The sequence below is a fragment of the Parasteatoda tepidariorum genome, chromosome X1 (genome assembly GCF_043381705.1).
Source record: "Parasteatoda tepidariorum isolate YZ-2023 chromosome X1, CAS_Ptep_4.0, whole genome shotgun sequence".
Taxonomy (NCBI): domain Eukaryota; kingdom Metazoa; phylum Arthropoda; class Arachnida; order Araneae; family Theridiidae; genus Parasteatoda; species Parasteatoda tepidariorum.
This window is the reverse complement of record NC_092214.1, coordinates 24,505,322-24,528,922: the sequence shown is the minus strand read 5'-3', so window position 1 is coordinate 24,528,922 and position 23,601 is coordinate 24,505,322. Positions and strand designations below refer to the sequence as shown.

At 30.0% G+C, this 23,601-nt stretch overlaps 1 protein-coding gene across 10 annotated transcripts in view; it reads left to right on the top strand.

Moving 5' to 3' along the window:
• The window catches only part of LOC107449700 (zinc finger protein rotund), a 558,914-nt gene that overhangs the window by 419,788 nt on the left and 115,525 nt on the right, over window positions 1-23,601 (top strand). For 5 of the 10 annotated variants that reach the window (XM_071187673.1, XM_043043921.2, XM_071187672.1 and 2 more), the window contains one exon: window positions 3,312-5,088. The exons of the other annotated variants lie outside the window; for them this stretch is intronic. In XM_071187673.1, coding sequence (XP_071043774.1) covers window positions 3,312-4,508 — 1,197 coding nt within the window. In that variant the 3' untranslated portion in view covers window positions 4,509-5,088. Of the gene's footprint in view, window positions 1-3,311; window positions 5,089-23,601 lie in introns of those variants that run through there. 10 annotated transcript variants of the gene reach the window in all.

Genomic DNA, 23,601 nt, shown 5'->3' with positions numbered 1-23,601 from the left:
TATTACAAACCTTAACCTAACTTAAAGTGGTTGTTAATTTCATCATTCATCTTTTCTCTTTCTCTTGACTTGAAAATGTGTAAACACTTTTTAATTTTTCTTTGAAATGAAGTTATAAAGAGCAGACGAAATAATCGCTGGGACTTGAAATATTTTTAAATCCCTCTGGAGGAGAATTTTCTGTCCCTTTAGGGAGGAAGTGGCGTAAAGAATAAACGGTAAATCCCCCTCCCCCGTGTACATATCATATTACGAGGGGCGCGATTTATAACTTGTTTTTTAATGGATAATTTTTTCATAAAATCTATTAGCTAGAGAAGTAAGAAAAAAATTGCCAAAAGAAAACTGTAAGAGAGGGAATAACCAAAAGGAAAAACAATAACATATTATGTATAAAAGGAAATAAAAAAACTATATTTTCTCCTAGTTTTTTGGGGAGAGGGGTGTGAGAAAAGAGAATAACAATTGAAAGCAAATTTTAAAAAAAATATTCGTAATCTTTTGCCTAAATAAATTTCGCTTTGTGTGCTGACATAATTAATCACTGTTCTTGTAATTACGAACATTTAAACTTTTTTTTTCAAAGGCTAATCATATTTTAATAACAAATAGACCCAGCGTAATAAAGAAAGTATGGAGGGTAGTAAGAAAATAAGATTTGTATCCCCATATACAGTTAGGGGAGCTTGAAAAAATGCCCAGGCTAATAATAAAACAAAAGCTTCCGTTCAAAAGCAAAAGCTCGTGTTGGAAATATTAATCTGCCTCTGACTAATTGATATTAGCGCCGACTGAAGTTATTGCCTTCAGGGCGTAGGCAAATTATAATTTACACCAGCGTCTTTACTCTCTCTTCACACTATACCAATAATAGGATGAACTTGCTTAGTATAAAAAAAAAAGTGGGAGGGGATAAAAAAAAATAAAATTCGCAAATAACACTAAAGTAATTAGTTGGGGTCTAGCGAAAGAACAGTGGCGCAGCATTCTCTAAAAAGTTAAACTTGATGCAATAAAGGTGAAAGAAAATAAGTCTGTAATGGGTATCAGTTGAACAAATAACGCGTCCGGAATTTTAAATTTATTTTATTTTAGGTGAAATAATGCAATAATGCTTCTTTTATTTTTATAAACTTTTTTTTTCTGAATAATTCATCTTAAATTTTTTTTTTTTTTTTGCTTTTTTTACATAGATCATAAAAAAAACTAGTATTAATTCTGAACCAAAAATTTTTCTACACCTTCGGTGTTAACTTAAGGGAATTCCTCTGAAAAAAAGCCGGATATAATAAAGCTTAACTTCGACGCCTATTTTATTAATGGATAATTAAAACTGATCAAGCTTCATGTTAAATAAAGTATAAAAAAAAATTTCTATACATAAATATAGATTAGTTTTTTTTTATTAATTTTTCTTATTTTTAATTTTAAACTATTGTTTTTAGATTTAGTACATTTTGAGTAACACGTTTTTGGGCTACAATAATATGGAAGCAATCTCTACAGCTTTTATAATAACAATTTTTTTAATTAAAGTATATAATGTATAATTAAATTAAATCCTTTGGGTCGAAAGCGACATTTTTAAATAGCTTGAGCGAGTAATTTTGATGAATAATATAACTTTCAATGTCGGCAATAAAATGTTTCTATGTATTGCATTGTTATCTACTTTGAATTTCAAAAACTTACATAGGTGGAAAAAATACTGGGGTGCAATTTTCTGTAAAACTTACATAGGAAAAAGAGTGGTTTATTACTATTTTTCCCCTAACCCTTCAATTATTCTTCAACATTAGAAAACAGATGCTTTGCGATTTCAAATTATTCGATTTCCAAATTAATCTATATTGCATTTTCTCATTCAAAAATTTTCAGTAATTTCTACCGGGTGTAAATATTTGGTTAAAAATACATTACTGATATTTTCCCCAATTTTAAGACGAAAATATTTATTTTTCCCATAATTCATCAATACTATTGATTCTAGAGAATTGTTTAAGTAATAAGAAAGCATTGAGTTCGCTAGATGCATGAAATAAAAATGAGTTTGTTATGTATCCTAAATAAAATGAATTAAATTAATTTATCTTATGTGTAAGTATACTTTATCTGTATTAAAGTGTCATTTTTTTTATTATATTCAGATTTGTAAAAATGGATAAATTAAATGACCAGTTTTCTAAAATCTGCTGTATTTGTCTGAGTTACTTTTCTTATTTTTCATTTAAAATTTTACTAGGAATTCTAAAAGATTTGCAGTGGTTTATTTTTATGCACGTATTCTTCGTAAATTCGAATAATTGGTGTTGTTAGGAGAAAATCTGGAGCACGTGGGAATTCTGATGAAAAAGCTTCTCCTTTTCTCGAAATTATTTTCTTTTCTTTTCGAATCTCTCTTTATTTGAAAAAGAGATAAGTACTTGTGGCGGCCTCTATTGGTATTAAGAAACATAATTTTTTAATCCTTAGAATCGGAAAAATATCTTTAGTAATTTCATTTTATCCTTACTCTAATTCGACTGAATAAAACACACTTGTACTAAAATATTTTTTAAATTCTGTATGTAACTTTTAAATACGTGTATTACTCATTTGCTATATTAATTTAAATTGTAACTAAATTAAAATTTGATTATAATATAAATTTTATCATAAACATGATTCGATCTATATATATTATATTATAAATAGATCGGAACACGTTATTATGTGTATAATACTGTGTGTATATATTTTTTTAATATATGACTATAAAAAACAGATTTTGCTACCATATATTATGAATAAACCGATTTATATGTTTTTAACATGATATTTTGCGTATGATGTGTTTTGCTGTCTATTTTAGTGTCCCTGTGTCTTTTAATTCTGTTTCTCCCTTTCCTTTCTTCTTTCTTCCTGCCGTGCACCGGATTGAAGGAATTTCGTGGCCCAGTGCTTCAGGAGTGTGTACCCCTCCAGGCATTACTGTGGCCACGCGAGGCCAATCCGGTTCACGCTCATTGCCACAGCCACACCATGCCCTGTGAGGCCACCTCCAAAGTGTTTAGCTGCTGCCTGCCTTGGCCAACAAAATTCGTGACTTAAAATTGAGCCCATAATATTAAAAATTAAAATATATTTTGCTTAAATTTTAAATCTTGGCGGCCTGTCATGCCGTTTCAAATTTATTCAAATTTTTAAAGAAAAAAAATATTTCGATTTTGCCTTTACATGGTGTGGTAGGCCAGTTTTCCAAAATAAATGATAATTTCTTCAGAAAAGAAAAAAATCACGAAACGTGACTGATCCCTCTCTACTCTTTCCAGATCTTTGGGTCCAAGGCAGATTTGCAGCTACACACTCAAATCCACATGCGTGAGGCCAAACCGTACAAGTGCTCTCAATGCTCCAAGGCGTTCGCCAACTCCTCATACCTGTCTCAGCATACGCGTATCCACCTGGGTATCAAGCCATATCGATGCGAGATCTGCCAGAGGAAGTTCACTCAGCTGTCCCATCTTCAACAACATATCCGGACACATACGGGGGATAAGCCTTACAAGTGTCGGGCTCCTGGCTGCAACAAGGCCTTCTCGCAACTGTCCAATTTACAATCTCACTCTCGTTGTCACCAGACAGATAAACCTTACAAGTGCAACAGCTGCTACAAATGTTTCGCTGATGAAGCGGGTCTATTGGAGCACATCCCAAAGCACAAAGAGTCTAAACATCTCAAAACACATATTTGTCAATTTTGTGGGAAGTCATATACGCAGGAAACTTATCTTGCCAAGCACATGCAGAAGCATGCTGACCGTCTTGAAAAACGTCCGTTGCCACCTTTAACCAACAATAACAACCTCAATATACCTTCCAATCAATCACTTCGTGGGCCAGCGCCCACGGACAATTATTGGACAAAAACTGCCTCCTCGGTATCTTCCGAAACTCATCATGGAATGGGAGATCCTTCTTCAATGGGATCACCCATGTCTCCACCTTCTCATCATCTGCATCCGCATGTCTCAGAAACATGTCTTCAGAATAGCATGAATGACCATCATGCGAGACTCCATATGGATCCTCGCCATCAACAACAGCAACAACAACAACAGCAGCAGATGGTGGCAAATAGTGCCAATCATACAAACGGCAGGGACCACGATTTAGGCTCGCATTTAGGTCAAAACCAATATGATACTTCATCTATGACTCAAGGTCATCATCCACCCACAAGTAAGAACACTTCAGCATTCACTCCCATTCAGTCGGGAATGTTGCCTATTTCTTCAGGACCTCAGCTGTCCATGCCGTCAGCAACACGTACCTCATATTTCCCTTATGAACCCATTAATTTTCCAAAGAGCACAAACCCAATGGGATCAATGGAAGTTAAACAGAGCCATAGTTCTTTCCCCAATCAACTTATTTCTCTTCATCAAATTCGGAACTATGCATCAATGCCAACAATGAGTGGAGGAGAGCATCCAATAACGATGAAAGATAAAAGTCAACAACAATGAAAAACATCAATAGTTCGAGAGGACTGAAATCTTCTTTCACGGGAAGAGCGTTCAAAGTTTGTCTTTTCTTATTCGTAAAATGTTGAATCTGTGAATTTGTTGTATACCATCCAAATACTAATTTACACCAATATCAGTGAACCTTTGAAAGCTCAATTCCTCATTTAAGTCTCGGACTGATGGACTCTTACCTCAGATTTCTTAATTCCCGGTGAATTTTTAGCGTTGTGTTTTACGACAATTTTACATTTTTATGCGATGTTTGCTGAAAGACGTCTCTATGTATATCACTCACATCAACGAGTCACAAGCTCTTGGAGATATATATATATATTACAAACATAATTCAGGTTTAATGAGTTTGAACGTGATGTTAACTTTGCATGCCAAGAAGCTTGAATATGAGGCAAAAGTTAGCCTTTCCACACTTCTTTTTACATAATTAACTTGATCAGATATAAAATGCTGACATTTTAAAATTTAAGTATTGGCAACTGTTTCTTTCCCTCACTCTCTCCATCTCGTGATGAGAAATCATTTGAAAAATTCAAAATATATATCATTGCCATCAAAACAAAAATATTTGTGATTTCGCACCTGTGATTCGGAGGGAAAGTCCATCAGACTCATAATGGTGCCTTGAATCTTAGAGAGTGCGTTCCAGTTTAGCCAATACTTAAACAGTTTATTCATTTCAGTCATTTTTAAATTTGTATCCGTTTATACTGTTAGCAAGTTTCTTATTAAGAGTATTGTCTTTAAGTTTCACTAAATTTGTTATCCAAACTCTCTTAAAAGAATAAGTGGGAATGCTAATTTTAATGTCTCTTGCAATAGTGAGATCTGTGTAGGACATTCTCTTTGTATCCTGTCTTATACCTCATCATATAGACATAGTATTATCATTCAAAACTTAACATTTTACTGTAAGTGCATCAATTCCAACATGCAAAAATATTTTTCATGGCTCAAATGTTTTAAGTAAAGTGTGGTATACAGTTTTCATCATGATTCAGTGCTAAATAAATTATTAATAACAAGAGAAATGCAACAGTTTGCACACGAGACAGTCTTTAACGAAAGAAATCATCAAAGTAATATCATAAAATATATGAAAAAATAAGGTTGTTTATTTCAATGTTTCAGAATAAATCGCTGGAAAACAATAATTTTCTTACTCTGACTGTTTTAAATACATTCATCAGTGATTTCTTTCGTTCAGGCTGCTTAACATCAGCTTCTTACGATTTTTTCTCAGTGGTGCTTATTCCATCAAATGTCATCAGGGATTTTTTTCAAAATATAAGCAAATTGTGAGAATGATAAAGAAAATCAAACTCATTTCACGTGTTAAATCACGTCTGTATTCTTCGATGTCCAAATAACTATAATTTCTGGTAATCCAATCTACTATTTGCTCACACAAAAAAATACACTTTTAAAGACTTCAGATGTTGTAGACTCGTTGATTTTCATTGCAACTAGTAGGTAATAGAGCTAGTTTGGGAAATTTTCTGAATACCTCAAATTTGTATGTTTTTCATCAGAAACAAAATGTTGCTTCATTTTGTTTCGTTCATCATCTGTATATTATTCTAGTGTATTATCTAAATCAATTAATCGTAATCGTTTATCTTTGATGTTAATTTTGTGAGTGTGGTGAAATATTGTTACTTGTTTATTACAGAACTGTTACTCTTAATCGTGTTTCTATTGAGATTTTTCATATTTCTACACGAGAGAATGTTTCTTTTCACTTGTTTTTTTTAAGGCATTTTTTTATCTGTGTCTGACTGAGCATTAAATATGTGGCATTGGATTCTTCTATTTATCTAAATTATGGCCAGTATTAAGGAAGATAAAATCTGGTTCTCGTAGCATAAATATAATTTTGATGGGCTAAACTTTACTTTAAAATGTCACAAATAAAGACGAACAAAGTTTTAACTTCCAGAAAAAAAAGATATATATGTATATATATAAATATCTATACATATATAAATAATATAAATATATAGCATTCTCTGATTGTGTACAAGCTAATATAAAAATATGGCACATTGAAGAATTAAGCCCCCAATGCCTGTGTGTATATGTATTTTGTGTGTGTATGTAATTATCAGAGCTGTAATAATAATTGTAATGTGTTTCGTGTTTCCAGGTAAAACCATTTTAGACAACATATGATTTTTTTTTACCATGTCAATTCACAACAGTTCAAATACCCAGTGTTTACAGTTTTAAATGAGTTATATTTTTGAAAGAAAATTGTTGACCATAGACAAGATTGATACTGTGATTTACGATATTTGAAATACAATTAAAATGGCTCGTGTCATTTTAAATATCATATTGTGCCCCCGAATATATTTGAACTGTTCTCTTTTAATTGAAACAACTTGTGAATTGATACATTCACTTTTAATGGATCTGTTCATCATATATTTGATATCATCAGAAATGTTTGTGTTTGAAATCTGTGTGACTTTTTTTTCGTAGATATAAAAACACTTTCTGATACCAGAAACACTTTTATTAAAGTGTCGTATGCCCAAGGTGATATTTTAAATATAAACCCCTTAATACATTCCTGTAAAAATAGATTTTTTTGGAATATTTTCCTGTCCCTTATTGCAGTGGGAATTATTAAGTTTTGATTTTAGCCTTTAAAAGTCTGACGTGTTGTCTTTTTCACCCCCTTATTTCCATTTTTATTTTAAAAGAAGTAAATTCTCAGGAATATTATTTCAGTATAGAGGTTTTGTTTAATATCATTATAAATAAGTAGTAAATATTATCTCAAACATACTACAGTGCCTTGCTTTTAAAAGTTATCACTTTAAAGCCTATTTTCTCAATGCTTTTTATTTCTTTATAGCTATTAGTGAATTTCAAATAATTTCTTTTGAAGTCGTTTTGTTTAATTGTTTATAAAAGGCGTAGTCTTTTAATTGATCTCATAAACAAAGGGAGTTATATGAAACATCTCTTTTCATAAACCTTTTGAATAATACTTGACTCATTTAGGTTTTATTGTGTCATATCAATGGATTTAGTGACTTTATTATTATTTTTTTATTTATTAAAGAAGTTAGCTTTATGAGGCTTTTAGATTTAAGTTAATTGTTTATTAAATGCTTGTTAACGAGAAAACTCAGTAATTCTTGCAAAGAGGAATAAAGCTTTATTGCTATTCATTTATGAGAAATTATGCTCATAAATTGTACGTGTATTATTTCTGAAATTCAAAATCTATTATTCTAAATTGTACTGATCTGTTTTAGTTGAAACAAAAATTTCTTACTTTTCATATATTTTAATGCAATTAAAATCTCTCCCGTTATAGTTTTAATATAAATTAAATAATATTTAATATAAATAATAAAAATAAATAAATATGTTCTGTTAAATGAATATGAATGTGATAGCTTGTTTAATTATTCTTCAATTGTTAGATTTTATTTCAATAAACTATCAGCTAAAAGGAATTTCTAAATTGGGATATTGGAAGTCATTCTTTTATATTAGATGCTAACGAGCAGATATCTATTCAGCTAAGATGTTAAGTCTTGTTAAACAAGTTTGACCTCTAAGCTAGGACTGTACTTAAGATTCAAGTACTCCATGCATATATACCCTCAAAAACCCCAATCCCTGTACTTGTATCTACAGTGTCAAACACTGTCTAAACAGAAGATGGATTAGGTATGGGCATTTAATGCCAATTTCCCCCTTCCTTGTATGATTGAATGACCATTGAATGACGTGAGTGATTTGTACATAGAATTTTCGTTGAAGCGGGCTTTCATCTGGATTGGATGTATTAGAAGGAATGCAAAATTGTTTGTTTCCTTTTTATAATAATTCCTTAAAAATTTTAGTTATGCCAATTAGCTTCTAACAAAATATTCAAGCTGCCATGTACCTCTCAAGGGAAACTCATAATCTGTTTACTCTTAATAAATTGCTTTTGAATAAAAAAAAAATTACTATGTTATTTAAGGTATAAAATATTCAATTAGCTAAACAAATCTTTAATACCTATTTCGTAGCATGAAATATTGCGAATTGAATAAAAGAGCTTGTTTTTTTTTTCTTCGAATGGCGCTATTTAACTCTTTTAATCTGCAATTCCCCTTCCGATTATCGAATAAAAAGTTAAAGGTTCATTAAAAAGTTTTAATCCTCGATTTCTTTGTTCGCGCTTTTAAACCTAAGAGCTTTTGAGAATTTTGCATCGGTATTAAGTACTCTTAATGCAAAGCTTCTCTAGTTCATTCGACTTGTTCTGAGAGCATTAAAAGTGAAGTTAAAATTGCTTTTTGAGAGTAAGTTATTTGCAGTTTATTCATTTTGGCCAATTAGTTGTAGCTTATCGTACCATAGTTAGATAAAAGTACCATTAGAATAATTAGTACCTTCAAAGTTGAAGAAGGCTGGATTTCAGATATTTTACAAAATAATAAGATTTTGAGGAAAAAATTTCCGCCTAAGAAGGAAAACTTTAAAAACATTTTAAGGAATATTTAATTCGATCATTTTTGTTACTGTTTAAACTTTGTATATCATCTATCAAAACGTTTTACCATGCGTAATAACAGGTTATTGAGGGAAGGCGACTTGCAACTACAAACTTCAAAATTACTGGGTACTGCCACCTTGTGACCAGATAAATTTTGAGAATAACCCATGCATTTTGCAACTATTTGGCCGCTTTAAAAGCATTCCAGAAGCTTTCTTACATCCCCAAATGCGACTATTAATTTCTTCTACATCACGATCCATCTCTCATAATTTTTTTTTTTCTCAAATTCATTCCGTTGCGTTCAATCCAGCTCTTTTAATGCCTTTCGATAAAAATGAGTGTTACTTGACACCGTTTTAAGCTATATCGCTATTTTATTTTATCTATGCAAATTTTGGGGAGAGGTAATATAGTCAGCAGCACAATTTTTTACTTGGAAGAAAAAAAACTTTTTGTTTCCCCACCTCTTCTGTTAGATATGTAATTGATGCGAAGATGGGTTTGGTGTGAACATAACCCCTGTTTATAAAACAAGCGTTCAAAGATTGTCTTAGAAGAAGTTTAGTACAGTGGTGGGTGTGCGAAACGATTAATGCTTAAGGAAAATGTATTTGCTAAACGTGTTAGCAACCATCACGTTCATAATTACTATGCGTGACGAATAGTAAACTTAGCTAGCTATTATGATATAGGATATTAAACGATCTTAAGAAACGTGAGGTTTAAGGTAGAGTGAAACATTAACATTACGTTTCTAAAATATATCTCCCAAGAGATAATAAAGAGTATCCCTTAAAATTAAACTAGGATAGAAGGGGCCACCCCCAAAGTGAGTCCTCATAAATTTTAATTAAAAAATAAAATGATTTTTGAAAATGAATTGTAGGCAATGAAAAAAGATGGCGTCGTTAAAGTGATTTTAATCATCCTTTCCGTCTAGAAATGATTTTTCGTTAAGTAATATGAAAAGAAAAGGTGTTATTAGAAAGCCTTCTTCATTTTCTTTACTTTGATACTTGATCACAACTGGTTAGATGATAAGTGGTGTTCTCATTTTAAAAGGCGCTGTTTCAAAAAGTAAACAAGTTTACCCTGGGAAAAATCCATTGTAATGCAAATTCCACGTTTTCAGACTTTGAGAGTCATTATCTGAAACAAAAGTAGATTTTCTCTTCTCTTGTTACTGTGGCTTGCTTCTAATTTCGTGTTAGTTAGGGACCGAACCAGAGAAGATGTTCTTCATAAAAGGACTTTTCTATTTGGAGCAAATCGAGATGTACTAAGGGATGCGCACAGTCTTTTGTCTTCGTCTTTTCGAATGCAAATCTTTTGATTAATCTTGTCTGTGCAACAGATCACTTCGCTCAGACAACAATTAAATAATTAACTGCTTGTAAGACAGAGGGACATTGTTTCCGCCTTTAGGGAAATAATTTCTTTAGAATGAGTTTTTATAGTTTTCCCTCCAGAGATTCTGCTAAAAATCTGGCTTTTTCCACATTTATTTTGTAGTTAGATTTTCTCATTACTTTTCTTCTTTGTCTCAACTAAAACGAACGTTAAACTAACAAATAGTTTTGAACTTTTCAATTATCTAACGTCAACTTAGGGTTTCAGTTTAATTTTAAAGCAAAATAATTGTTTTACGCTGTTTAGGATTTATTTGAAAATTTTTACTTTCATGGAGTTAGATTGGGATTATTTTTTTTTTCATTCAGTGTTTTGAAATTGAAATTTAGTATATTTTACTTCTTAGTTCAACGATATTTTAATGAAATAATAAATGCATAAAACTGGTTAAAAAGTACAAACGTCACCGATATCAGGTTTTGAAATTTAATCTTAATCAAATATGCATGGCATTTATAAACTTACGAAGTAACTCCACTACCCAGTTCTCAATAACAACTATAGTAACATTAAGATTCATTTTGAAGTTCTGTTTCCCTGTTTACTTAGAGAGGTACATGACAGTGAACTCTTTGTTAAAGCGGTACTATGTCAAAGCTTTTATTGACAATAAATAGCCACCTTATATGTGAAAAGCCAAAAGGGAACCTTCAATCTTGCTAACTTGTTGGCGAAACTGAAGAGATCAGTCAGAAATGGTTTTTCATTTTTGGAGCCATAAAAACCTGCTTATGTATGTTTAAACGTTTAAATACAATATTCGAAACAAGCATATTTTAGTAAATCCTCTTTAAAAAAACACCAGACGTAATATATGTAAAAAAATAAATAAATAAGTATTAAAAATTATAAGATTAATCACCAGATTTTACCTCAAAACTTTTGAATCTAGAAAAAATCATCTTCTCCCAAATTTTATCCATGGCTTTTAATTATATTTTTTTAATATTTTAAACAAAATTTATGTAATTATCACAAGTTTAATAAAATAAAATAACAGAATTTAATTAATATTAACCAGAAATAAATTTTTTAAACACCTTATTTTGTTATGTTTGACCATTTAATAACCATTGTAGAAATTGACAAAATTTCGATTTACTGTTACTTTTATTTTAAATTGCAGTTATTCAGATATTTCCTACAATATTAAAATTTTTAGAGACGATGACAAAATAAATAGTTTACTAATATTTTATCCTCGAACAATGGAGAAATTCTAGGATTCAATATGAAAAAAAAGTATTATGAATTTTAAAAGAAATATTTCATTGTAGAACTGTAAAACATAATATATATGAAGAAAAAAAAAAGAAATAACCTGCATAAAACAGTTAAGACATTTAAAAATATCAAAATAAATGTTGTTAGAAAAAAAGTATAATTTAATGTTTTCCTCTATTTATTTCTCCCTGTAGTCTTAAAGAATAATATTGTTAGACGTTTTCACACATATTTAATAATTAACTCGTGTTTTGTTTCCTCTTCGTTGGTAACCTTAATTATTATTGCAGTATATGTTTGGTCTTTGTTGCACTTTTTAGACTTAATTAATGTTCTAAGGCAAATATGTTTGTGATATTCTAAAGCTTTGCCATACTTCAAGTGTAAAATGAGTTTAATATATTTGTTAATATATACATATATATATTAATTTAATCAACATGTATGACAAATCTTTGTTGATATATTTAAATATATTGAATTAAACCAAATAGAATTCCCCGAATCTGATTTTGTATTTTACATTAATATTCTCTATTTTACTTATTGCATCTTTTCAATAATCAAGTTGTTAAATTTATAAGTTTGAAATAACGATTTTTTTTTTTTTGTTTTAACTGTATTTATGTACATGTACATATTTTTATCCCCAGCTTTAAACCAAACTACCTATTTTTTATTTGCTCAATGATATTTCTGTTTTTGTCTCCTGCATTTTTGTACATGTGAATATTCTACAACTAGTTTTTCTTTCGATGTGATTATTAATACACATATTATTTGTACGCTGTCATATAATATATTCGTACATAAGTGCGCATATATTAAATTGACATTTTTACGCAACTGCATGTTTGTCTGCGTAAATAATGTAATATTTACTGTGTTTTATTAATTCTAGAATTTTTACACTAAATTATTCGACCGTAAATGTCCAAATAGAAAACAAAAACAATATTTTAAAAACAATTCCTTTAAGTTCGTGTGCTATTTTCGGTAAGTAATTTATGAATTAAACTCGTACAAACAACATGGCAGGAATTTGTGACATGTAAAAAGTCCAGTTTGTTAAAACATGTTAATCATCAGCTTTAAGTAGTTTTTGTCATAGATATTTGCACTAGCAATAATGTTGATATTTTATATTAGTGTTTGTGAGTTTCATTATTGGAAGTTTTTGAAAGGAAAGCAATTAATAGGCAGAACAGGAAGAAACATGTTTTGGGGACACTGTGATAATCAGCTTGTTAGTTTAGCTTATCATTTCGTCGTCTATATGAAATGTTTCGATTCATACACGTGTGAACGGCGAACCAAATCATGTGAAATGTGTTTTATAAATGTATAATATTTTTTTTTTTGGTGATGTGTACATGTTAGTACGTTGTTGCTGCATTTGCGCTGTTTTGCGTCATATTTCAAACATTTTATCTCCATAAATACTCAGCTTATATTCCCTTATTACCCATTAACGACTTAATGTTTTTAAAAACATAATAACAGTAGAGGTATTTCGCAAAACTTCCACGGAGTCTTTTAGATTATTTTTTTCTGAAAATCATAAAAAATACAACTCAGGCAGATCAACCTCAATTGTATATGCAATAAATAAAGAAAAGTTTTTACAACATCAAAACCTCAATTATCCTGTTGTAAGCAATCAATTTATTTCCTGCATCTGGCGACAAATAGTTGTCGAATCAACCTCAGTTTTATTTGCCATAAATAAAATATTCAGAGATGTATTTTAAGATGTATCATAACCTCAAGCATCCGGGTGTTAACAGTCATTTAAATTCCATACATTTGGTGAAAAGGGCAGATAAGGCAACCTCAAATTTATATACAATAAATAAAATATTCAAGCAAAGTTCTTACAACAATAGAACCTCAAGCATCCTGTTGTTAGCAATCATTTTATTTCCTACATCTGGTGACAAAATGTAGGAATCACGGTAAATTTCTCTCTTGTCAGGGAAGATTGTGATACATAATTAGTTTCATTAATAATCCATGTGATAGACTTAAAAATGATGGATACACCCTGCAATATAGTTCATTTTTATAAGATTTTAGTAGTTTATTACTTATCCAAATTTATGTTGGCTGTGCTTCAGTCTATTGATTTGTTATTACAGTCAATACGAAGTCAAATTATATTTAAATGTTACTGTTAGAATAAATTATAATGTTAGAAACATTTTGTTAGAAACCTTGTGATTCATAATTTAAAATGATTCCATATTGATTACTTCTAAAACTTTCTCAATCGTGGCCAGTGCAATCTGTTAGTCAATCAGTTGAAGTATATTATTCGTTAAAATTAGCAACTTTTAACTAAGTAATTTTCTGATTTTTCTTTGAAAATTTTAATATGCAGTGATTGTTCTTGTAAACATTTTACCGACGGAGAGAAATTTTTAAACTTGTACATAGCTAAAGAGTTTTAACCTGACTTCATGTATAGTTGAAATTGTCCGTGAAAAGTTGGAATGATGTGAAAGTGTATGGACAGAAAATATTTTAAAGTTGACAACCTGTTTATTTGCTTTTTCCATAATTTTTAAGGGTCGAGAGAAATTATAACTTCTTACCTCATTTCTGCCTTCTTGAAGTTAGAGAGAAAAATGCATTGTATGCAAAAAGAAGTAGGAACATTCTTCATTTGTATAGTTCTATTTTTAATTTAAGTTTGTATGACAAAACGAATGATGTTCAGGGAATACTTCATTGCTCAATTTATTCAAATATAATTTTTTTAGCTGCAAAGAATTTTTAGAAAATTTGTTTATTTTTTAAGATAAAACTATTTTGACTAGGTGGCTTTAAGATCTTTGATGTCAAAGTAGTTTTCACGATTATGCATTCCATATGGTACATTTAATCGTGGCAACGCTAATGTCCACCTCCTTGATCACCTCAATTAGTACTTACGAGAATTACCTCATTTGAGCGGTGCCATCGTGAAAATGTCAGTACCTCTTTGAATCTTGAACGTATGTAACAACTGTGATTGTCGAATTGCGTAGGACCCTTTCTGCTGAGTATTTATGGAGGATCATCCGCAACAATTTTTTTTTCTTTTCAATTGCGCGATCCAAACTGTGTTTAAAAGTATTTATCCAAAGCGCTGCGCTGGATCAATTAATTTGATCCATAGAAACAAACAAAATAATGAGCTATAGAGTGAATTTAAAAAAAAAATCCATTTTGCTCAGCGATGATCGTGATCTTATTGTTCTTAAATATTTAAAATTGATGAATGTATCACAGAAAGAAAAAAAAATATATCTAAATGAATTTTGACACGAGTAGTTAAGCGATTTAATTTTATAAACTTGTACATAGATCATACCCATTGTAGTTTTGAACGTAGTACCCTTCTTTTGCCATGTGTAACCGCAGAACCTCGAAGCTTGAATTTTATGACATGAGAAGTTGTGATGTAAAGGTCTAAAAGCATTGAAGGTCTACTGCCAAAAAACCATTAATACGTAGAGTCCACATCTTATCAATTAAGCACTTGTATGTATATGTAAATACTATTATTATCAAACAAGTTGCAACTCACCAATATCTTTTCACTTATAACCGGGACCTCAGGCTGGGTTGCGTTCTAAATAAATAGTCCAGGAACATTAATTTACTTGATGTCTCTTTCCTATTGTTATATCACGTATTTTCATAGCATCAATTGATAAAGTTGCTGACATTTAATGCCAAACAAACCCCCAAACTCACGAGCTTCAATTAAAGATAAAGATTTGTAGATATCTTTCAATCTCTAATAGTCTGTAAAAAAAATCAACGGGAAAGAGACGTTAAGAGTTAATTGATATTTAAGTATTGATTTGATGGCTACAAATTGATGATATCAATGTCATCTCTTTTCATATAACTTTAAAGTTAACAGGGCTTAGTGATGAGATATTGGAACAGCGATCAAATCAATATTTGCTTTTAATTTGATGCGTATCAACGAAATCATCTACCATGGTGATATTCAGGGAAATGTTATTCTTAAAAATTGTACCTGGCATTCACTTTAAAGTAAAATAAAGAAATTTAATTAACCTCAGTTTATCATTGCCTCTTATACAGCGCACATAACAAAATAAAACCTCATATGCCATTTTTTTAAAAGAAATAAAGCGTTTTATGAATCACATAGCGAGTTGCATAGAGTTTCCATACATCTTGCGCGATCTTTATCATTTCCAATTATCGATATATGGTGTTATTTGGTGTCTTCAATGTAATGCGAAATACTTTAAGTATTTTCAATAATATTAATTTTAAGGCATCGCTAATATATTGACCCTTTATCTCATTCTTTGTTTTAAAACATTATTTCTTGTATATTTTGTCTTAAATTTATGTTACTGACATTCTACAGATTATCACTTTATTGTCCATATCTTTACAATATGTATGTAGACGACTTGAAATAATTTGCATAATCAACTGTATTAATTCATTACCTTTTTATGAATTCTTGTACGAAAGGATAAATTTCAGTTTTCTCTCATTTCTGTATATCCATATACTTCTTTGTGAATAACCTTTGTTTATAATAAATAATTGGTTTGTTGCAACTCATTTTATTTAATTGAACATTTGTGATCTCATTCAACTGCTTTTCCAGAAACAAAAATTTTAATAATTTAATTATTCTTGTATAAACAAAGACACAAAAAGAATAAATAAATAAACTCGTTGTTGATCGCGCACCATGTGTTTGTAGTTCATGGTTTAGGTTCAACTTGTAGTCACTCAAGTGCCCCTTCCTTGTACAACATTGTCTTGTGCTATTTCAATAAAAATCACTTTAAGTCTTTATTTCAAGTGTCTTACGTGTATATGTTTCCGTAACATATTTAACCCACTTATGTGCGTAGTTAATTTTTTATAACGTGCCTAACATTTAAATATGCGAATATAGTACACAGAATAAATAAAGAAATAATTGCTATTCAAATGCATTTTAAAAACATTTGCTGTCACTCTAGTTGTGAGAAATTACGAACGATGGATTTGCTTATACATGTTTGGCACAAAATTTTGAACTAAGGTATTTTCTTAACTCTTTTAACACGTCAAACTTACATTTTCATATTCAAATCATATTTTCTCCATTTTGAAAATTATTCTAATTTTAAGTAACTAAAGAAACGAATTGATACAATTTAAAAAAACAACTATTAAAAACGATCACAGTTTTCAAATCAATTTTTTTTCACTATTAAAAAACTTTTTCAAACACTAATTCTAAGCTAAATTCTTCTTCAAATTTATTTTTTTTATCCAAATCCTATTACATTTAAATATGTGTAGATATAAAATAGATTTATATAACATCAATCTTTAATAATATTTGTGAAAATAAACTGTAGTAGTTTCAGTGCTTATTCAACAAAAAACCTTTAAAAGAAAGGAAAATGTTTAAAGCAAACCGCCAATTCAAAAAACTATAACTCATTGTATTTTACAAATTTTATTTTTAAACGAATCTTATTTTATGATCTGTTGGCACAGATATATTTTAATTGTATTTGCTGCTATTTGAAATCGAAACTACGACACTTTTTCACAAAATTTGTTTTTCGTAAAAAGATGAGGCAATAATTAAAATCTATATTTACTTATAAAATTCTAATTATTTATTTGTTATTAATAAATATTAGAATAATATCCTGTTGACAAGTGATGACTATTATTCGAATTCTTTCCTTAATATTCCATTCATTTAAAATTACAAAAGAAAAAAATATTTTTATATTCCCATACAAGCTTATCATGTCTACCAAATTGTATCTTTCTGTAAATGAAGAAATCAAGATTTTTCTGCTGCCTTTGCAAAGGATGGCTGTCCCCTCTTGTTTATATTCATCGATCGCTAATCTGCAAGAGTGACCAATGGCGACTCATCCTCAAATAGCTAATCATATGCACCCGCACGGTTGCATGTACGTTAGATTTAGAGTGATTCTGTCACTGGAGAAAACAAAATTCTTGAAACTCTTCTTTATTATCTTTAATTTCCGTGAATCAAGTTTATTCAAAATCCTTTATAGTACAATCAAATAAAATTCTATTCATAAAGGTAACTTATGTAAATTTGCAGCTTTTTATTGATATTAAAAGCATATTAAGATGTTACAATAAATTTATGTGATCATTTTTCATTTAAATAGGAAATACGATGATTTTCTGAAGTAAAGATGCATGTTTTTAAGTATACTGTGTTCATCTGTAAATAAATATTTATCCAAATGAGGTACTTGTAATTGTTTAAGCGTTTCATTCGGCTTCTCTTGGTTACAGTACCAGCTTCATTTGTCTTTTAAAAGAAAATTTTTTCTTACTCGTGAGAATTTGAAAATTAGACGGATATGGCTATTATTGAGTCTATTATGGTATTTTTGTTTCTAATTTACATCATAAATTAAGTAATTACCCAAAGTTTGAGACACATTTAATTAGTTTGTTAGTTATTATAAATACCAATAATTCGTTATATACCACGGTAACAAATTAAACTAAATATAAAGCTTTCTGAATATTTAATACTTAATTATAGTAGTACTTTATAAATGTGTAGTAGTTTTGAAAGAATGTTACAAAATATAGTGATTTGCCTAATAAAAAATCCACACATATGAGATAAAAATTTCTTTATCATTTAAAAGTTTTCTCAGGTGTGATTATTTTGTCTCTCAATAAAATCGTGATTTAATTAGAGATTAATAGAGTATTACAATTGCAGTTTGTGAGAATTTTGTTTTTAAAAAATCTTTTGTTTAGTCAAATTGTTGAAAAATATGCTAACAAATAGTTATCGGAATTCATATTATTATTTGTGCAAGCTTAAGAGTACCTAGCTTTTTTTTATATCCGTCGTTGAACAGAAGACTCAATTTTTGGGTTTTCGTCTACTAATGTTCAAATCCGTAGCCTTGTAATTTTGAACCATTCCAGAAGACAAGGAAACGCCTGGATCAGTACCTCCAGAGGTATTGATTTGTTATGGGAACATGGAGGACTTTGCGATTCTACAGATTTTACGTGCATCAGTCACCATTTACTACAAGGGGAGTCTTTGGACTGCGGGGATCGAACCCACAAACTCTTGGACATTGGCCCAGCGCCCTATAGACCAGGCTATCCCGGCCTTAGTACCTAGCTTTTAAAATAATCTCTGGTATCAACTAGTAAAAAATATTAGTTACTGATACTATTTTTTTAGTAATTGAAAACGATACAATTGTTATTTGCCCTAAATACAAATTATTGTTATGCATGTGTCAAATACAACTTATTGTTTCTGCCATTTGAAAGGCTTTGACTGTCATATTAGTTTTCCATTTAAATAGATTTAAGTCTTTTAAAAATTCTTACGAATATTACATTTTAATTGCTACTATTGACTGCTTATTGACAATATATAAATAATATATGCTTTAGTATTTGGCTATAGTAATACATTGAATCAGTACATATTTATTGCTATAGTTTAGTATTAGTTAAATTAATATGATATCACATGAACCTCTCAAATTAATCAATGTCTTAATTGCCGATTAATATTTTTCTTAAAAAAAATAAAACAATAACAGTGTCTTGCAATATTAAAAATTGCATAATATAGTATAGTATAATAAGTAAAGCATTCCTGTCAGTATTATTTCTATAAGTGGTAGCACCTATTTCCATATCATTTAGGAATTTATTTATTGAAAGAAATCTTGACTAAAGATTAGAATGGAAGTTTGCAAAAAGTGAAGGAAAAAAGAGGCGGTTATAAAAAGAATGGGTTCAAATGACCAGTTCGTTTTCTTCTGAAGTGATTCTCTCCCCCTCATCAGGGCGCGCTAATCTCTCCTAATCACACTCGCGAAAAGGCTTTTTCCCGTTTTCTCCAGGAGAATTTCTCCAGTGGATCGGGAGGCAAAACCCTCTCGCTCTATTATGACGTGCTGAAGCGGTAAATATGGACATTAGCTATAAGTACCTGTGCTTCGTTTTTATTATAGTCCGTTTAAGATTAAAGTTGAAACTACTATTCAGGGAAAGGACGGAGATTTGTAAAGAAGAAAAATTAAAAAAAAGAAGAAAAATAAGAACACAAAAATGTGTTAACAAAAAAAGAACCTTTTACTTCTTTTCCAATGTAACAGTTATCGGTGCAAAATTACCCCTCACACAAAAACTGAATCATTTGAATTTCTTAAATATTTTATGGAACCATTAACGAAAAAGAGATGTTAGCAAAAAATTCCGACAAATACTTCCATGATATTTGCTCGCAGAGTTTTCCTTGAGATCTAAATGATTACGCGCTTTATTTTGTTTTCTTGTTATAGACGCTTGTCTTCTAAGTTGAGGCTGTTTAACTTATGCTTTATAAACAATACATTATTTTATTCAATTTCCTCCGTTTATTTTTTCTCGGAGGCAAATTTCAGAGTTATAAAATCGAATTACCTCTTGTTATTCTGAATCTAACCATTCTGTGCCAATAAGTCAGTTGACAACTCCGAGTTGTTTGAAATTGCTTCTCCCTTCAAATTGTTATGGAACTTTTATTGAATTCGTGCCGGTATCAAATGAATCTTTTATGTTATTTCGATTTGTAACAATAAGATCAGCATTAATGTTGTTGTCTTTTTTAAATCTCTAGCAAATATCAGAAAATATATTGCTATTACTGCTGTAAAATTTGATGTTAAAATCATATCTTTGTATCAGAGTAATATTCTTCTAAGTTTCTATTTTAAAAAGGAAAGGAAATAGATCTCTAAAAAATTTGCAGAATTTGATAATGTTTACGAAATTACAATAATTGTGACAATAAGGAAGTAATTTTATTTTTACAAATGATTTATTGTGAAATAAGTGTGGTTTTCTCAATAATCTCTCAGTAAAATTTACTTTACTTAGATCTCCATTGATATTCACTACTTCATTATATTTCATAAATAAGAGAGTTCTTGAGTTTCTTAGAGTGCACATAATGCACAAAACTAGTCTTAAGACATTAATTAAAAGTAATACATTCATTCAAATTAATAGTACCTTTTTATTTAATATTTTATGAGATAATGATACCTGGATTATAAGTTTATTTTTGTTTTATGCGTAAAACCAGAATATTTTTCAATGGTATTACTTATAAATAAGAATAAAAAATAACAATAAAACTGCAAAAATACTGGTATCTTAAACGACTGTACATTTGTCTCCATGCCTCTTAAAAATTAAGATTAAAAATGTGATGATTTCTCTGTGAATGTTCTTTTATCAACATTTCCTGTAAAAGTGTAGTTAAAATTTTGGCAATAAGTACTCACTTTTAAATTTCCTTAGCTTTTACCTTTCTATTTTCCTTTTAAATTTGTAGGGTTTTTTTTTTCCAATTCACTTTTGACGAAGTACATTGTTTGAACCACACGAAAGAGGATGTCCTTAATATCCCACTAAAGAGGAGTCTGTTAAAACTATTTAATAAACTGTTTTAAAACATAATGGTAAAATTTAGTGTTTCATCGTATAGAATAGGAAGAGAGTTATTGTACGCTGGACTACATTTACCTCAGACTAGTGTAAGTATTCGCAACCCCTATAAGTAAAATTCAGCATACAGTATAAGTAGATCGTACCGGTAATAACAGGTACTATGTGTTGTGAACCATAGCAGATTTTACAGTTGCTGAGTAATTTTTTTCATTCAATAATCAAAAGGGGAAAAAATGTGAAGTACTTGCATTTAAAAACAAAATCAAACTGAATAGATATCAAAATGTCAATCACTATTTGCAAAATGGCAATTTTTTGGAAAAATAACTTTTTACTAAGCCTCTTAAAATCAAAAAAAAATTTGTCGTTGACCAGTGTCAGAGTTGTCCCTTAAACCAGTTCAAGGTATGGGAAATAGATGCTTTTGGGCGCCGCATGGCACAAATTTAATTCTTTGTAGAACTTATCGCCCACAACATGGAAATTTTTTTATACTCTTTTTAATACTTTTGAAAGATTTCAATAAAAAATTACTTGGTACTGTGTTCATGATTTACTTAATTAATTTTAGCAAATATAAGCTACTTTAAAACTTAATTAAAAATAAGTTTTCATTGCTTAACTATTCAACTTCAATAAACTAGCAAATTTAAAAGACAAAATAGGCATTTTGCAAGGTGTAGAATCCTATATTCCAAGGTATGGAGGCTCTAAATACAGAGCCATGATCCATGTTTTGGACCAATTTTTCTTACTGTTCAAAATCTCCAGTGTATGATAGAATCGGTTCACAAAAACTGCATCATTAGCAGACATAAGTATTGTATATTTATCATAAAATTTTTCAGTTGTTTTAATCGTTACATTTTGCACCGTGAATTTAAAAGTTAAAATATGTCCGCGGTACAACAAACACCCTCTGTTTATAAAGCTATGCATAAAATCGTTTAAAAACTCCATTTTATATTGATTTCGCCTGAAGGCAGTGTCAATATCTGCAGAATTCTCCATCTAAAATTATGTCTTCTCTAAGCAATACGCACACACATATCCCTTAACTTTATCGGAATGGAAAATAGATTTGAAAAGTAATTAGCAATCGGCCCCGAAGTCTCCCAACTGAAAATGTTAAGAATGTAGGAAAGGGACTGAACTTTATTGATCGTATACCAGCTGACCAGTGCATGTTCAACTTAACTTGTGAGAAACGGTTGTGTCTTTCACATTTACCTGCTTCGAAGATATCGCAGGGACGCCCACATTTTCCATTTTCTTGACATTTGGAAGGTCCATTTCATGTCTTCTTTTACAGACTTCATTAAATGTAAATTCATGCGCTTATCTAAGTTTAAACGAGTTCCTTGTTTCACTATGCAAATACAAAATATAAAAAGTTTAAAATTCAACATAACGATATGATTTCTCTTCCCTGTAGGTATTATCCCAGTTGTTTTATTAGCCATTATAATTAAATACGATTGGACTGATTATTGATAATCTGTTGCTTACGGGATTCTGTTGAATTAATGATCAATAATAACACATGATTTGGAATCTGATCTTTTATTTATTTATTTTTAAACTTATTTACAAAATGAAAACTTTTGTTCCATCACCTTAATGCTTCTTAAAAATCAGCTGAGCTCTTTTAAGAGCCATTAGCTGATTGAGTCGATAACGCTGTATCTTCATAAGTTGAACAGGCATAGAAAAATGCTTTGATTTCTTAAAACAAGAATACCAAACATAGCCAAAATTACTAATTTAAAATTCCATGCGGGAAACAAAACTTTTTAATTTTACTTTCTGAAGCAAAAAAATAAAATTAAAACCAAAACTTCCTATTTGTAAAGAGAAATACTATTTTGAAGAGACAGTTTGGAAAGACCCGCTTCATCTTGTCGAGTTGAAAAGTTGCCGTATAATTGGTCCCAGCATTATGATGCAGCAGTTTGCAAGTTCGCACCATTTTTATTAGCTGTTATTGTTAATTAAGAAACGCATTTAATTCGCGCCTTCTCCCCGTCGAGCATACACATACGTGCATGCATCCAGATCAATCGAAAGTTCTGGTAATTTACTTTGCTGTAGCCGCAACCGGAAAAAATTTAAAAAAAAAAAAATCCATTGAATTTCTATAAGCGAGCTTTTTCTAGCGGCCCTGCTTTTTTTTTAACTACAAATTACGGTGTTTACCCTGCCTTTTATTGACGCAGGGCGAATTCACACAAAAAGAACAATATTTCGTATGACAAGATAATTAGTCGTATTTGAAGATGATCGAAAAAAATGATTTTGTTTGAATGGAAAAGTTTCTGCTTTGAACGCTGTCTAGATGAACCAAAAGAATATAATTAATTGCACTGTTCACAGCTAACTGTATTAGGTCGTTTTTTTTTCTTAAATGGAAGCATTTAT